This window comes from Phaseolus vulgaris, chromosome 3 (assembly GCF_051622355.1).
Source record: "Phaseolus vulgaris cultivar YP4 chromosome 3, ASM5162235v1, whole genome shotgun sequence".
Classification (NCBI taxonomy): Eukaryota; Viridiplantae; Streptophyta; class Magnoliopsida; order Fabales; family Fabaceae; genus Phaseolus; species Phaseolus vulgaris.
Genome location: NC_143500.1, coordinates 2,517,633 through 2,534,572, shown reverse-complemented (window position 1 = coordinate 2,534,572; position 16,940 = coordinate 2,517,633). Strand labels below are relative to the sequence as shown.

Sequence of the window (16,940 nt, the reverse complement as noted above, 5' to 3'; positions counted from 1 at the left end):
AGTTTATATATTAGGTATATAACATTTGATTTTTTTTAAACGGTCAATCTAAGAAACAAGAATCCACCATTTCTATTTTTTTTTATTACATTGAATACTAGATTCAATTTTCCTCGAAAGCAACAGTTTAACTTTTTAATACATTTTCCACTTTTCATTTTTACATTAAATTTTAGGATGAATTTAAATTTTGTTGAAACATTCGTACTAATTTTTAATTTCTATCAAATGTTAAGTAAACACAATAAAAGTAAAATTCATTTAAAATAATTATAGTAATTTGTTTAAGTTTAATTAAATTTAAGTTTTTTCATTAAAGAAAAGAAAGAAAATGAAGTTGTTTAGATTAAAGGAAAAATAATATTAAAAATTTACAGTAGATTTAATTAATGTGATAAAAAAATTAAATTAATTAAATCATATAATAAATTTTAAAAAAAATCTCTTAATTTAATTTTAATAAAATTGGGTATGATTTAAAATTGAAAGATGATTAATTATGAAGTAATTAATTTATAAAATTATAAATAATATTTACATTTATTTTATTAATAACATTCTATAAAATTACACGGATTTTTTTTTTTAATAAAATTGTATACTTTTAAATTAATATAATTTATTTTTCTAATATTATTTTACAACAAAAAACTAAAATCAAATCACTAATATTCAATTAATTTGCATCAATTTCATATAAAATAAAATTAAGATAAATTTAAAATAGGAGTGAATAAAAATATTATATATATATTAATGTTATTACAATTATTTTACATCCACATATATATATATATATATATATATATTTTATGTGTCACATTTAATTTTCATCTTAATTTGTTTGATATTTTTCTTAAAATTCATAATCATTGCATTTAATAATAATTCAAAGAGATGAACAGTGGATTATGTCTGATGTATCTGTTTTCACATTATTAATTAGGGTTGTACAACTGATAGGTTAAACAAGTTTTTTTTTTAAAGACTTTACCTACTACAGCTAAATTGTTCTTATATACCAAATTTCAAATTACAATACGTATGTTAATAATAATAATAATAATTTATAGAGAAGAGGAAGACTACGGTATTTAATATGAATAAGAAGAAGACCAATAGTCACTGTGTTATTAATTAAGGTGTTGTTGCGATAATCTTCAAAACTGTTCGTTCATTCTTAACTCTTATGCAATGGAGTGCTTTCATCTCTGTGAAGGTATGAATCACTGTGAACTTAACTTTTGCTTTCATTTCAAATTCTAATCGATTCCTTTTCAATTGAAGTTGTAGATCATGTGTTTGTGTTTATGTTTCTGCAGAAACTTAACGTTTCACCGTCTCTTGTACTGGAACAACTGTGCTTTCATTTTTAACTTTTATGCAATGGAGTGCTTTCATCTCTGTGGAGGTATGAATCAGTGTCAAGTTAACTTAATTTTGATCGATTCCTTTTCAATTGAAGCTGTAGATCATGTGTTTGTGTTTATGTTTCTGCAGAAACTTAACGTTTCAGATTCTCTTCTATTGAAGTCATGGATCAGCACTTGTTTCTTTCTCTGAGATATTTGTTGCAGTAAGTGTGAGGATTGTCTCTTATACTCTCTCTTCGATTCAATCAATGGAGTGCATTCTTCTCTTTGGAGGTATGAATCGGTGTGGAATTCTAATCAATTCCTATTGAAGCTGTAGATAGTGTGTTTGTGTTTGTATTTGTACAGTAACTTAACGTTTCAGCGTGTCTTGTATTGAAGTCATAGATCGCCACTTCTGCTTTGATTTCAATTTCTAATCGATTCCTTTTCAATTGAAGCTGCAGATCATGTGTTTGTGTTTATGTTTCTGCAGTAACTTAACGTTTCCGAGTCTCGTGTTGAAGTTGAAGTCATGGATCATCACTTGTTTCTTTCTCTGAGATATTAGTCGAAAGAGGTAACGTAAGCTTATCTATCTTTCCTCTTTTTCCACTCCCAAATTAGTTACATATCAACCATAATATATCTGTTTCTTCTCATGGATGAAAACACCACATACTCTGTGTTTTTTTATTATGATTTATAATATTATTATGGAAACTACTGTTCTTAACTAACTCCTTTTTTTCATAAATAATTTTCTCTGCATTTAAATCATTTATATGTGTGAGATCTCCATTAAAATAATATTTTATTTATAAATAATTATTATTTATAAAATAATTTGTATATTTGAGATCTTAAAAATATTCCATTACTAGAAATACTCTGAGATCTGGAAAATGAGAAGATCAAAATTAGGAGAATAGCTAAAGTTGAGGGAAAAAGTGAGATGAAAAGTTGACTTTATCTAATGTGACTCTATTTTTATTCATCTTACCAAAGTTTAATTTTACTTATAATTTAGTTTGATTCTGATCCGAGTGAACTCGTTCTAACCTGAACTTGATTTAACTTAACTTTTCATAACAAAATATTTAGACGTACAATAATTTTAAATTTTCAAAAAATTAAAAAAATTATTCGATTAATATCTAATCTAAACTTAATTAAATAGACTGAACCTAAAATAAAAATTATGATTTGAATTTAAAATAAATTTATTTAAATATACTAATAATAATATGAATTTGAATAATTATGAAATAGATTTGAGAATTTTTATTTTTTTTTAACCATGAGAAGGAATATTACAACATAAAAAGTTGACTTGAAAAACAAAATAGAGAGAATAAATTAATGAAATATAAAAAATGATGAGACTTGGAATAAATATGAAACAGTGTTAATTGAGAAAATAAAAGAAAGAGAAGAAATTATTTTTTTGAGATTATTTAATTTAAAATAAAATAAGTAAATTTTTTATTGTTATAGTTCTTTATTATATTATTAATATAATTTGCCTTTATTTATTAAAACTTTTATTATTATTAGGGTTAATTAATTTACTATTTTTAATAATTTGTATCGAAACATATTTTTATAACTATTTTTTGTCATTTTTAATTAGATAATTTTATCTTTTAATATATTAAATAAAATTTTATTTAATAAATAAGTAAGTGTATAGTTTCTCTACTAAAAATAATTATATAATATTTTTACTTAAAAATAATTATCATGAACTTTTTTAATTTATTCTTAGAAAGTTATTTATTTTTATCGTAATAAAAAATACTGTTCATCCGTCCCTATATTTCCATTAATAATATATAAGACTGATACTTTTTCTTACACTATGCAAATATTTTTGTTCTTATTTATTTCATAAATATATAAATCCTGTTAAAAATAAAGTAATCGTAATATCTTTGGATTTTTAAATTTTAAAACTATTTTTATATATTAATAATATATGTTGCCATAAAAAAGTACAACTTTTAATTTTATCATATTAATTTTTAACTACTATAATAGACTATTTTTATATCTCTTCCATTTTAAAAATGATATTTAATAAAAATGCGGGAGGGAGAAACATTCATGATCTATATTTCATATTCCATTATCAGTTACGGACCACATGCGTATAAGATAAACACTTTTACATCGAATTTTTTTATAAAAAATCACATCCAATTATGATGTGAATAATGAATGGGTGAGTAAAATACAATCATACTCCTCAATATTCTATTTTCAAAAATTATACTTAAATTAACTGTTTTTAATGAAACTAAATTGTACTTATATTAATTGTTTCTAATGAATTTGTATGTGTAATGTAACAAACAGTGATAATGTAACGTTTTCAAAACAATTGAAGATTTGTGTAGAGTTTTAACACTACAAGAAAATCATGAAATAGAAACCAAATTTTAGAGACCAAAATAATTAGTTGTAATAGTAACTAAATTAAAGACCATTTTGGAAACTAAAACAAAAATTAGTTTCTAAATTAGTTTCTTTTATTTTCTATTAATGTTAAATAGTTTCTAAATTGGTCTCTAATTAGCAACCAAAGTTTTAGAGACTAAATTTAGAAACTAAATAATTGGTAGATAAAATCTTGGTTGCTAATTAGATACCAATTTAGAAACTATTTAACCATAATAGAAAATAATAGAAACTAATTTAGAAACCAATTTTTGTTTTAGTTTGTAAAATGGTCTCTAATTTAGTTACTATTGCAACTAATTATTTTGGTTTCTAAGAATTGGTTTCTATTTGATGATTTTCTTGTAGTGTAAAAGCACTCGCTGTTTGTTTAATTTGAGAAGAGCTCATAAAGTACAAGTCTAACTCAGCTCAATCTAACTGAGTATATGTAATGATAAAAAGACTTATTTATTTTAGAGTTAATTAAATTTCAAGTAACTTATTTAGATAACTTTCATTATATTATATTATATTTTTTTTATTTTATTAAATATTTTATAAAATTGTATTTTTCAGTTGAGTTCTTATCATTTAATTTTTTCATTAACAGGTGTATGATTATTATTATTTTGATCTGACATTTTATTTACTTATTTCCACATATTAAAAGTGTGAGATTTTGTAATTAACATAAATCATATTTTTGTTATGTATCACAAGTGATTTTTGTTGTTTTCATGAAAATGTGTTAAATAATGGGATATAGGGATTCAACTACATTTGAATAGGGATATAGGGATTCGATCACATTTTTTTTTTCCAACTTGTGTCTAATTCATTTCACTATTTAATATTTTAACATAAAGTCTTTTTTTCCACAATTCAAATTTAATATTGTATTCTTTTTATTTAAGAAAAATAAAACTAGAAAAACAACTCAACAATTAATTAAAAAATGAAAATAACTCAACAATAGAAATCTGAGCAAATTAAATGACTGAAAAGAAATGAGAAATATAAGCAATTTAAACAATTGAAAAGAAATAACTAGAAAGACAAAACAATGTTTTTGTCCTACTTTATGATCAATTTTCTCCCTCCGAAAAAATAGTATATGTCCACAGGTCATACAACATATGATCTGAACTGTTTTGATGTCATCAAACTTGGTTTCACCACACAATACATAAGTTAAGCAAAAACTAAACAAAACACACAAAAACAAAACATAGAAATTAAATACTGGGTTGCCTCCTATTAAATTCTTGTTTAACGTCATATAGTTTGATGCATGTTTCTCTTTATAGCTCATTTAACAAAACCACTGTGATGATCTTCAATTTCATCACCTAAATAAAGTTTGAACCTTTGACCATTGACTATCCATCTTTTGTATGACACTAGGTCCTCAAACTCCACTACTCGATAAGGTTAAACAAGTGTTATTTTAGGTGGTGGTCGTCCTTCCTCATCCATATTACTTTCTTCTTAAATTATCTCAATGTGACGGGTAGACATAGTTGAAGATTCTTTTCTAACTTCTCATTGCTTTTCTTTTCTTACTTTCATTTTTCCTAGTTATCTTCTCAATTTCTAAGTTTAATTATAATAGTTCTATAGAGACTTGTCTTCTTAATATTACAAGACAATACAAAGAAAAGGAAAAACAAAACAAGAAGCGTATAATTCAAATTAATTAACTAAATAAAAAATTCAGAGAAAAAAAAAGTTACGTAAAATAATTAAAACAAAAATACTAAGAATAAAATAAAACTAAAACTAAAGCTAAAACAAAAATAAAACTGAAACTTATAATAATAACTAACTAACTAAAAGCTAAAACAATATATATATATATATATATAACTTACGATAAAATAAAAACTAAGAATGAAATAAAATAAAATAATAAAACTAAAAAAAAACAAAGTAAGAAAAATATTCAAAAAATTAAATAAAAGCAAAGTAAATAATTGTTGATTCAATTGGGAAAATTGACATCCTTCTTATTCTTTTGTATTTTGAAAAGATAATAATAAAATGACATGACAATATCAATCATCAATCAAGAACAAAATACTATATTTAAATATCACATCAATAAATAAGGGTTTGAAGAGATTACTCTCAATCTCAAAGGGTAGAATTAGTCACTCATGTTGACCATTACAAGTATGGATAGCAAGAGAAGAAGATCCAAGATGTTTTCCTTAACGGTTGCTTCCTATAAGGTTTTCTATCACCTTTTATTCTCCCATGCTTAGGGTTGGACCTCACACCTCATATTTAACCTAATTGGACTCGGACTAGGTGACATATTTATTCATAATATATGTGTATGCTTTATCTCTCCTTAAATTCCTGAAAATATAACAAAATTGGAAAAAAAAAATTATTCATATTATAATAATAAAATATATAAAAAAAGTTTAAATTCATAAATTAACGGTTAAATTATAGTTATTTTATCAATAAATATTCATTAGTGCATGTATATTAATATGAAATATTACTGAAATATGACTCTTATGAAATTCTCGGATTTTGTTTATAGTTTTATCGCGAACTATGTTTTTTCGTATTTTGGATAAGATTTTCTTCCAATTATGTTTATAATAAAATATTGTAGAATTTATTCTCTAACTCTTCTACTCGAATTTCGTTTTTTGTTTTGATTTAAAGAAACAACTTCAACTTTTGTATATTCAACCACTCGGGGAGGTAAAAATTCCTTTAGACCATCTAGCATACAGTTTATTCTAAAAACACAAAATTAACATATATAATTTTTAAGACCAAAATAAAATTAGATGAATTTCAATTAAAACAATAAACTTATTCATAATTATAATTCAATAATCTATCATTAAATCTTTGAAGTGTCAATAAATTTATGCTCGGCAATGCATACAATAACTTAATTTCTAGAACCCTCTATAGTTAAAATTTTGTAGGAATTACCAACATTTGTTCTTTTTCTATTTGCAAATTTTATCTAAAAGTGCTATAATCTAAAAAAGCTGGTATAAATTTAAATGAATATTAATAAAATTAAACTTACAAAATATATATAATAATAATTTTATATATAAGCATATTTTAGTTCAAGCTTTGGTTAAATACGTTTGGTGTCATTTAAGCACATGTTTGAATATAATTTTTTTTAGGGAGGATAATAATTTTTTAAAACAAAATTATTTAAAAATAAGTATATTTGACAAAATTATCTAAGTGATGAAAAGGACATTTAAAAAATCATATCACACATAAAATTTCAAAACTAATCATTAAAGTTATTAGATTTATTTTTATTTCTATTGTCCAATAATTGATTATTTAAGATATAAAACATTAAATCTAATTAATAAATATAACATTATAACCTTTTTCTGTAATTTTATTATAAAAGTGACGTAGTGGAATATGTAATGCAACAAATGATCTAAAAATCTTTTGTTATCTAATACATTTAAATATAATTATAAAACTCACTATAGAGTATTCATCTTCTCTTGTTCAGGTAAAAGAAAGTTGCATTTGGTGGAATAGATTGATGGAGTGCCTGTTGGGTTTTGCATCTTCTATTTCAAGAGATTTAGTGTGTGGAATATTAAATCAATTACGTTATCCTTGTTGCTATAACAATTTCGTTAAAAAACTTGAAGAAGAAGAGGGCGATTTGATTGTAACGAGAGATAGTGTCCAAAAATTTGTTACAAATTCCAAAAGACAAACGAAAAAGACTAGTGAAGTTATTGACAAGTGGCTGCAAGATGCTATCAATGACGTAGACAATGTGAATAAGTTGTTGAAAGAGGCAAGAACAAAAAATATATGCTGCTTTGGGCACTGTCCAAATTGGACTTGGCGATACCGGGTAGGAAAAAAGTTAGCAAATAAAATTGTGTACCTTGAAAAGTTCATCGAAGAGGGTAGAAAATATGTGCCATTTGAGCGCATTGCTACCCTTCCTTCAGGCACCCTTGATATTCTCTCAGAAAAATGCATGAATTTCGAGAGTAGACAATCTGCATATGAGCAACTACTGGAAGCAGTGAAAAATAATGATGCTTCCATGATTGGATTGTACGGGATGGGGGGTTGTGGTAAAACCACATTGGCAATGGAGGTTAGGAAGTTAGTAGAAGCGGAGCATCTTTTTGACAAAGTTCTTTTTGTGTCTATTTCAAGTACAGTGGAAGTTCGAAGGATCCAAGAAAAAATTGCAAGTTCACTGCAGTATGCATTTCCAGAAACTGAAGTAATGGAGAGAGCCCAACGATTGTGCTTGAGATTAACCCAGGAGAAAAAAATTCTTGTGATTCTAGATGATGTGTGGGAGAAGGTTGACTTTGGTGGCATTGGGATTCCATCTTCTGAACACCATAAAGGTTGCAAGATTCTCATTACCACTAGATCAGAAGAAGTTTGTACTTCAATGGACTGTCAAAGAAAGATTTACCTCCCAACTTTAACGGATGAAGAAGCATGGACTCTTTTCCAAAATAAAGCACTTATATTTGAAGACACCCCTGATGCCCTAAAGCATATGGGAAGATTAATTTCCAATGAATGTAAAGGATTGCCAGTTGCCATTGCAGCTGTTGCTAGTAGTTTGAAGGGAAAATCCGAGACGGTATGGAGTGTTGCATTGAATAAATTGAGAAGTTCTAAGCCCATAAATATTGAAAGAGGTTTGAATGATCCCTACAAGTGCTTGCAATTGAGCTATGATAATTTGGATACTAAAGAAGCTAAATCACTTTTTCTGTTGTGTTCTGTGTTCCCTGAAGATTTTGAAATTCCAATTGAACTATTAATAAAATGCGCAATAGGGTTAGGTGTAGTTGGGGAAACACACTCATATGAGGAGGCAAGGAGTGAGGTGATGGCAACCAAAATTAAGCTCGTTAGTTCTTGTTTACTGTTGGATGAAAAGGAGGAATGTGTCAAAATGCATGACATAGTTCGCGATGTGGCCCACTTGATAGCAAAGAATGAGAATAACATCATTAAGTGTGAAGAGGAAAAAGATGTGACTATTGAACAAAATTCGGTAAGATATCTATGCTGTTTGAAATTTCCAAATGATTTGGATTGTTCCAATCTTGAGTTTTTACTCTTACATACAAAAGTGAAAGAATTGGATGGAATTTTCAAAAGAATGGGAATGCTCAAAGTTTTAATTCTTGACAATGATGAGGACGCAAAAACACCATTGCCGAAATCATCTTTTAGAACACTAACAAATCTCCGATATCTATTTATTTCAAATTATGAATTGACCGACCTCACATTTGTAAGCGATATGAAGAAGCTTCAAAGTCTTTCATTAGTTGAATGTTCATTGCCTTTATTTGAAACTGATGTTGTAATTACACAAGCAATAACCTTAAAATTGTTAGAGTTGATCCGATGTGACGTTAAAGGAAAGATGTTTGAAGTGATCAAAAGAACTCCTCTACTGGAAGAGTTGTACATTATCGATACGGAAGGAGAATGGGATGCTAACAGTGAAGACTTTATTGAATTCTTTAACACATTTAGTGTCCCGCAAACACTGCAAAGGTACAAAGTTGTGTTAGGATCCGATGATTTTGATGATTATAATGATTATGAATTTTTCTCTAATCCCAGAACTTTATTACTTAACCATTTTGACATAGCAAATGAGGTAATTAAGGGTTTGGCAAAAAAAGCAACAAGCCTATTTGTAGCTAATATTCTGGAAGGCGCAAAAAATGTGATCCCAGATATATTTCAAATTGAAGAAGGAGGGTTGGATGAGTTGATTAAGTTTGAGATACGGGATTCTGAAGAGATAAAATGCTTGATTGACACTAGTAATCATTATAGTGAGGTGGTAACTCCCTTCTCCAAGTTGCATTCATTGAGAATCGATGGCATGGAAAATCTAAAAGTTTTATGGCATTGTTTTCAACCTGTCAATGGGCCTTTTGAGAACTTAGAGAAGTTGTATTTAAGTGATTGTCCACGGTTGACATCTCTCTTCACGTATGTCGTTGCTCGAAGTTTGGTACAATTGAAAATATTAAAAATATCAAGATGTGATGAACTGCAGCATATATTAGCAGATGATGACAAAATAGAGAAAAGTCAAGGTGAATTCACCACTGGGAATCCTGTACATATCTTCCAAAATCTTCAAAAAGTAAAGATATGTAGATGTAGAGAATTAAAACATATATTCTCGACCAGCATTGTAAGAAACTTAACTCAACTCAAAGTGCTCAAGATAGAAGGATGCAACATGCTAGATCAAATATTTGGGGATATTCTACCATTAGCACACCATGATAAAAAAGAAGAACCTGGTGAAATCATTGAGGAAGGTAAGCACTTTTGTTTTTGAATTTCTAAATATGCTTAAGCTTTTATCAGTAAGTCTACATTTTATTACTTAGTTGAAGTTATTTACAAGTTCATTACATGAAAATTGTGAATTTGTTACTATATATGAAAAATTTAAGCATATTAATTGTACATTGTTTCATCAGGATCTCTATTTTCCATTCATAAGGTTCAAGCTCAAGACATTGTAATCTAGTTTTACTTAAACCAAATACTTGTTAATACTCTACCAACAAAATTTGTCTCAATCAAAATTAAAGACAATTATATTTTCATTTTAATTTTTTTTTGAATAATTTAGAATTATTTAAAGAAAATTGTTTTGTATGATTCTTTTCATCATTATTAACATATCATTTTATGCTTAGGATTGTGGCTTTAGTTCCTAGAAACCAATGTTTTAAAAATAAAAAATGTAACTTGCACTCATAGAATATATTTAATAAACTCTAATATGTTGAACGATATTTTTCAAATTTACAATTGGTTTTCAGGAACTCTATCAAGCCTTACAAGCATTACAATATACTATTGTCCGAAGTTAGGCTCAATTCTTCCATCATCACTGGCTAAGACCTTGACTTCTTTGAAAGTATTGTTCATAAAAGACTGTCATAGTTTGAAGCATATAGTAACTCATGAAAGGGTCAATCACAATCAAAAGAAAAATATTGTCCAGGATGACCATGACTTTCAGAGTGATTTTTCAATCTTCTAGAGTTTGAAAGAGCTACATATTCATAGATGTGACTTATTGCAATACATATTCCCTGTCTCTTGTCACCAACAACAAACTAATACTCATATTGAGCTTCCTGCGTTAGAAGTACTCAGACTTGACCGTACCTTGGGAAGCACCATTCTAGACAGTTATCCTGTAAGATTATTTCAAGTAGATTATTTATGGAAAATTATTTTCTTTTCAACTTTAACTCATTAGGCTAAAGAAAAAGGAAATTATTTTCATAAAGAAACAAATGGATCTAAGCAAATTGGTGGTATTTCTTAAAATTTTAATTTACACGAATGATATGTTAGAAATGGAATGCATTAATAATTATACTTAATTAAGATATTATTTAGTTTGGTTTAAGAAGTAACTTGGTGTATATATTGCAGATATCGAACTCAGATCGTATTCTCCAAGTTGAAAGTGTTCAATATCTTTCAAAACAACCACAGGGTTTGACCTTTCTTACTATGCATAATATAAGAGAGATTGAACTGAAAGGCTTTGATAAGGCAAAGTACATTTTTAAATGGTCCATTGCTTCATCATTGATGTTGGAATCTTTAAGAATTGAGGAATGCCATGGACTTGAGCACATTATAGACACTAAGGATGAATATGAGAAAGAGAATTTGAATGCTATCTTCCAAAGCTTAAGAAATTTCTCAGTGCGTGATTGTGGCCAATTGAAATATATTTTTGGCCAATATCCCGTAGCTAATAAGGATTGTGAGGAGATTCATATTCATTTCTCAGCATTGGAAATACTCTCTTTTTATGATCTACCAAATTTTGTTAGCATTTGTGCTACAAACTCTCTCACTATGACATACCCATCTTTGAAGGAGTTTATGTGTTACCGATGCTCATATCCTTTTTATGATCCTGTTAGTTGTTTGATGGTTCCTACGAATTCAAGAGAGCCTATTAGCGTAAGTAGGAAGGTAGTCTTGTCTTTATTTTTATAATTATTAGTTATTTGTTCCTTTTTGTTTTCTATTTGGATTTTTTTGTTTACATTTCTTATTAATGTCCTGCAGAATCTAAAGTCGATTCAGAACCATTTCCTCAGTTTGCAATATCTATCCATAAGGAATTGTGAAGTAGAAGATATTTTTTGTCTTAATGGACCTAGAATGATTGGGCAACCAGTGAGTTTAAAGTTAAAGGATTTGTTTTTGGAAAATCTACCTCAAATGACTTATATTTGGGTGGCTTCCATGATTTCAGTTAATCTCCAACATCTTACCACATTAATAATAATGAGATGTGCAAAATTGAAAGTAATCTTTCCTCCCTCTGTTTTAAGAAGCTTACAAAAGTTGAAAAGCCTAATTATAAAAGAATGCATGGAATTGAAGCAGATTTTTGGATGTGAACAAGAAACTTCAAAGAATTCTTTTACCTTCCCAAATCTTGAAAGATTAGAAATCATTGGATGTGAAAAATTGCAAGTTGTCTTTCCAAAGTTTGTTTTAAGATGCTTACCAGAGTTGAATCATCTGAATATAAGAGAATGCAAAGAATTAAGACAAATCATTGAAGAAGATGTGAAAGATAAAAAATTGTCTAATCTTGTTTCTCCTCAGCCATGCTTCCCAAAACTAGAAGCATTGTATGTTGAACATTGTGACAGACTGAAAAGATTTATATCTGGATCTGCATCTAATGACCTTCCCAATCTTCATGTTTTGATCATAAATGGAGCTTCTGAACTAGAAGAGTTTGTTGCATGTGTACAAGAAAAAGGTGATCATATAGGAAAGAGTAAAGTTGAGCTTCCAAGACTGAAACTCTTAATATTTATGCATCTTTCAAAATTTTGTCAAGAGACCGAATTGCCAAATTTAAAGAACTGTGTTGTCTACGAATGTCCAAAACTCTCTTTGACTCCAACAACTACTCTTACAAAGCTTGCTAAAAATCTTCTTTATGAAGGTAAATACTATATAGAATCTTCAAATATAAATTGTTATTGGAAGGTTGTCAAACTCTGGAACTAATCTTAAGCTCAATTTATATATGATTTAGTTATCTATATAATTTAATTGATCTTATTTAGCACTAGTGTACTATGAAAATTTACTTTTTTTAAAATAAAACACATTAAATTACTTTTTGCTGCAAGTTTTTTAATTTTAGTTATGAAGAACAGTTATAAAGAAAACGATCCTTAAGACAGAGTCACCATTTTATTTGGATGGGTGATAAAAAAAATCCTATCATAAAACTTTCTAAATCATTTTTTATTTTTGATCGTAGTGATATAATGATCCATCATGGAAACTTGATGTTGTATTTCCTTTTTGTTATGTGTTTCATTGTCACATGAATTCCCTAATATGAATTTTTTTTACAGATTTCGAAGACACTGAAGTTTCTGTGGGGGACATACGTGAGTTCATTTCATCACAGGTCAGAACCAACCAATCTATGAATGTAATGCAATTGAAAGAAAGTTTAATAAAACAAATTGTTTCATTATTAGAAGAATTTTTTCAATTTTAACTCACATGGTAGAATAAAAAAATAAGACTTAGAATCTTAAATAACATGCCAAGTCAGAAAAGTAAAACAATATTTTAAATATATATTTCTGCAAACCATCAAATAAAATATTAATGAAAAATTGAATTTTGTAAGATCTTTATATTAAAATAAAAATTACGAAAAGATCTTAAAAAGATAAGTGATACAATGAAGTCTAAAAAAGTAAATTAAAACTTCCTAAAATAATGTTCTAAAGTTTGAGAATAGTATATGAGCCATTCTTCTTTGCATCTTGTCTCCATTTGTTATTGTTATGGAAATGCCCCAAAGTAAATATTGCCATGACTCAATCAATTAATTAAAAAAGAAAAACCTCTTCATTTATAACTTGGTTATATTAGTTAAAAATGTTAACTTGTTGAGCTTTTGAATTTGTATATTTTGGCGTTGTTCAGATTGATGAACAATCAATGAAGGAATTTATTGAGGAAGAACCTGGTTCAGAGCATAACCAAAACGAAGCACACTCACCGGTTAGTATTCAATAAGCTCTTCTAAATATTAGAGAAAGTGAATGACTTATAGCACTTACTTTAGCAAATTGCATAATATTGAGTGGTATCGAAGAAGATTGTGGTCCTTTCAAACTTTAGATTCTCTCAATCATATTTTTTCAATTTGTGATACACAGGAGATTGGGGACGTAGGAAATGAAAGCATTGAAGAGGGGCCTGCAGTAGAGGGTGATAAGACAAAACCTTTGTTAACTGGTGTTGAAGACATTAGCAATGGAGGTGGTGTTGCAACTCACGTTCAGTCTGGTGGTGTGGACATACTTGCAAAACATTCCAAGGTTGTTGAACAAGATGATAAAATGAATGAAGGCATGGCAGGAATCACGCCAAGCCAAGAAATCCAGTTAGAAGAAGGGTTGAATCTGTTGGATAAACAAGAGGAAATACATATTGTTTCTAACAACAACAACATTGACATTTCTCCAGGTTTTTTATTTCTTACTTTCTCGTTTTCATCCTATATTTTCATATCACCCTCTCAAACTTTTTACAGCTTCTGCAGATATTCATACAAGATTGGGAGCATATAAACATTTTGTTGATTTGGATGATGCACAAATTGCTCTTCTTGTGGAGGCAATAACAACATATCCTCATCTTTGGAATGCTTGCGAGAAGTTCAGTGAGCGCTTTCAAGCTTGGAGGTTGAAAATTTTGGCAGATATGTTGTTGTTCCTACAGAAGGGAAGTGGCGATAATGTTATTCCTCAAAGAGAAAAAGATTTCCATAAACTATGTGAAGAAGCTATTGAGATAGGATTTGAGAGTTCATGGGTAGATGAAATGCGTCAACGTGTTGTGGTGAGGGATCCTAAGCTGAGAGAGGAAATTGCACAGAGACAAATGGATGAGAATCCTAAGAGGTATGTTCATTTAACTTCTTGACAATGTAATGTAAAGAATGAATGAAATTAAGAGTCATAAATGACTTTGTTCATGCCCGGATAAAATGTATTAGTTTTTTTGTGAATTGGAAGTTATATCTCTATGTTGTGGCTGTGTGGATTTCCTGTTTCTATTTATATATACATTGTGGTTGTATCTACAATTCTTATAAGATTGATACCATATGTTTCTTAGTTTTCTGTTCTTTGGGATGCATAAAGCAAAAAATTTAAGTTTGTTACACAGGTCTAGTAGTGTGGAGATGGTACTAGATTCTCAGGCTGTTGAACATGGTGATGGGCCTAATGAAAACTGCAAAAGAACTTCTCCAAGTGTGAAGACCCAGAATGTTAACAATAACTTCGAAGAAGGTTCTAACTTGGTTGACAAAGAAGGTGAAATAGTTGTTGTTTCTAATGATCGCATTGTGACTGCGAGAAATGAAGAACCAAAGAAGGAATTTGTTGCAAAAGTTTCCACTTCAAAAATACCAAGAACAACAACATCATTAACAAACTCGCAACCAGTTGAAAGGCCAAGTCCAAGTTACTCGAATATACCTCTACGTGAAACACACTCAAATGTGAGTCTAAAAATATTTTTCGAGAATTGGATGAAATAATAGTATTTTACACTTATTCATTACTTTGTTTAGGCATTGGTGGACAAACAACGAATTAGTGAACTGTGTTTGATGAATCAACAAAAGCCACTAGGAGAAATTGTAAGTAGCCCCGAAATTACTCAAGTAAATGGCAAACAGAATAAAACTGAGGCATTCTATTGGCACACATGTTGTCATTTTCAAAATAAAAATGCATACATATGTAAGTTTATTTTATGCAATATATTTGGTCAGCATAAAAATGATGTTGCCATTCTGATTTATCATTTGCCGTAGGAGTGGAATTAAGAAACAAAAAGTATTGAATTTCAAGTTGGAATTTAAATTTAATGAGTTTGTTACCATCACTCTCACAAATATGCTTTGATATAAAATGGTTTAAGGAACTCAATGCTTTAAAATTGTTGTGACTGCTAACGTCTTTTTTGTTATATTTTCTTCTTATTCCTCCAAGACTGAAATTTGGAGCAATCAAACTGAGACAGACACGGCTAAAGAAAGTGAAGGCCATCCTAAAATTATTCAAGACTTTGGGGCCAATGATATAATGAGTTTATTTGCACCAATTGTTGTGGGGAAAGAGGGTGAAGATAATTTAGTTGGAAATACCCTTGTTGAGTTAGAAAAGTATCTAAAGATGTCTCTGAAGGACATAGTTAGCTCTGAGACTAACAACATTCGTCTTTTGTCTGCTCTTAATTTCCTGTCCAACCTTCCTTTCAAAGATGTAACTCTATCAGATGGACTCAAAGATATTATAGGCACTATGCAGCAAGAGTTCCCAAGCATTGTATGCTCCTTTAAGCGAGGCTTTGCTACCATTGAGAAGTTGGCAAAACTTGAAGCTCGTGGAAATGAGGTGACCATTTCTCTTGGTTCCAAAATTTCTGAGGCAAAGAATTTTTATGATGAAGCTCAACTGAAGGAAGTTGTTTTAAAGGAAGAAATAAAAGTTTGTGAGGATGCCTTATCATCTCTGGAGGAGGAAAAAAATAAATGCATTGCGGAAACTATTGGGTACAAAATGGAGCTTGAAAATGTGAGGAAAGACAATTCTCAAATGGTGGAAGATCAAAGAAAAATTGAACAAAAGTTGTTTGAGGTGACTTATAAATGGTCAATTCTATGTAGTCAATATGAGTACAATCGCATGACTGCCAGAAATCCCTCATAAGAATTTTCATTGTTCACTGTTATTAAGGATCAAACTCTTCATCACTCAAAAGGAAGACTTGCAACTACACTGTTTTGTTCCGTCTTTTGTTTCTTGATGGTTGTATGCTTCAATATTTTCACAATATCAAATAGTTTCAATTTACTTTCTAAATGTTGATTGTTATATTATTGTATGTTTGGTATCTTATTTATTGTTGTGTAAGAAGTCTGGGTGAGACAAAGACAATGTTATGAAAAATAAAATAAAAAACTATTTGTTCTTTTATGTAACATATAATGATCACATGTTTTTC

General features: G+C 28.6%; 1 protein-coding gene across 1 annotated transcript; it reads left to right on the top strand.

Annotated features, from left to right (window-relative positions):
• Positions 1 to 1,079: 1,079 nt before the first annotated feature.
• LOC137806036 (uncharacterized) lies at positions 1,080 to 16,917 on the top strand. The gene is given in 16 exon segments (XM_090300521.1): positions 1,080 to 1,219; positions 1,323 to 1,411; positions 1,501 to 1,646; positions 1,849 to 1,932; positions 7,315 to 10,147; positions 10,661 to 11,043; positions 11,286 to 11,828; positions 11,937 to 12,834; positions 13,256 to 13,311; positions 13,842 to 13,919; positions 14,078 to 14,387; positions 14,455 to 14,824; positions 15,093 to 15,429; positions 15,502 to 15,570; positions 15,926 to 16,087; positions 16,090 to 16,917. Coding segments are annotated over 12 exon segments (6,048 nt in total). The 5' UTR covers positions 1,080 to 1,219; positions 1,323 to 1,411; positions 1,501 to 1,646; positions 1,849 to 1,932; positions 7,315 to 7,347; the 3' UTR covers positions 16,132 to 16,917.
• The last annotated feature ends 23 nt before the right edge of the window (positions 16,918 to 16,940 follow it).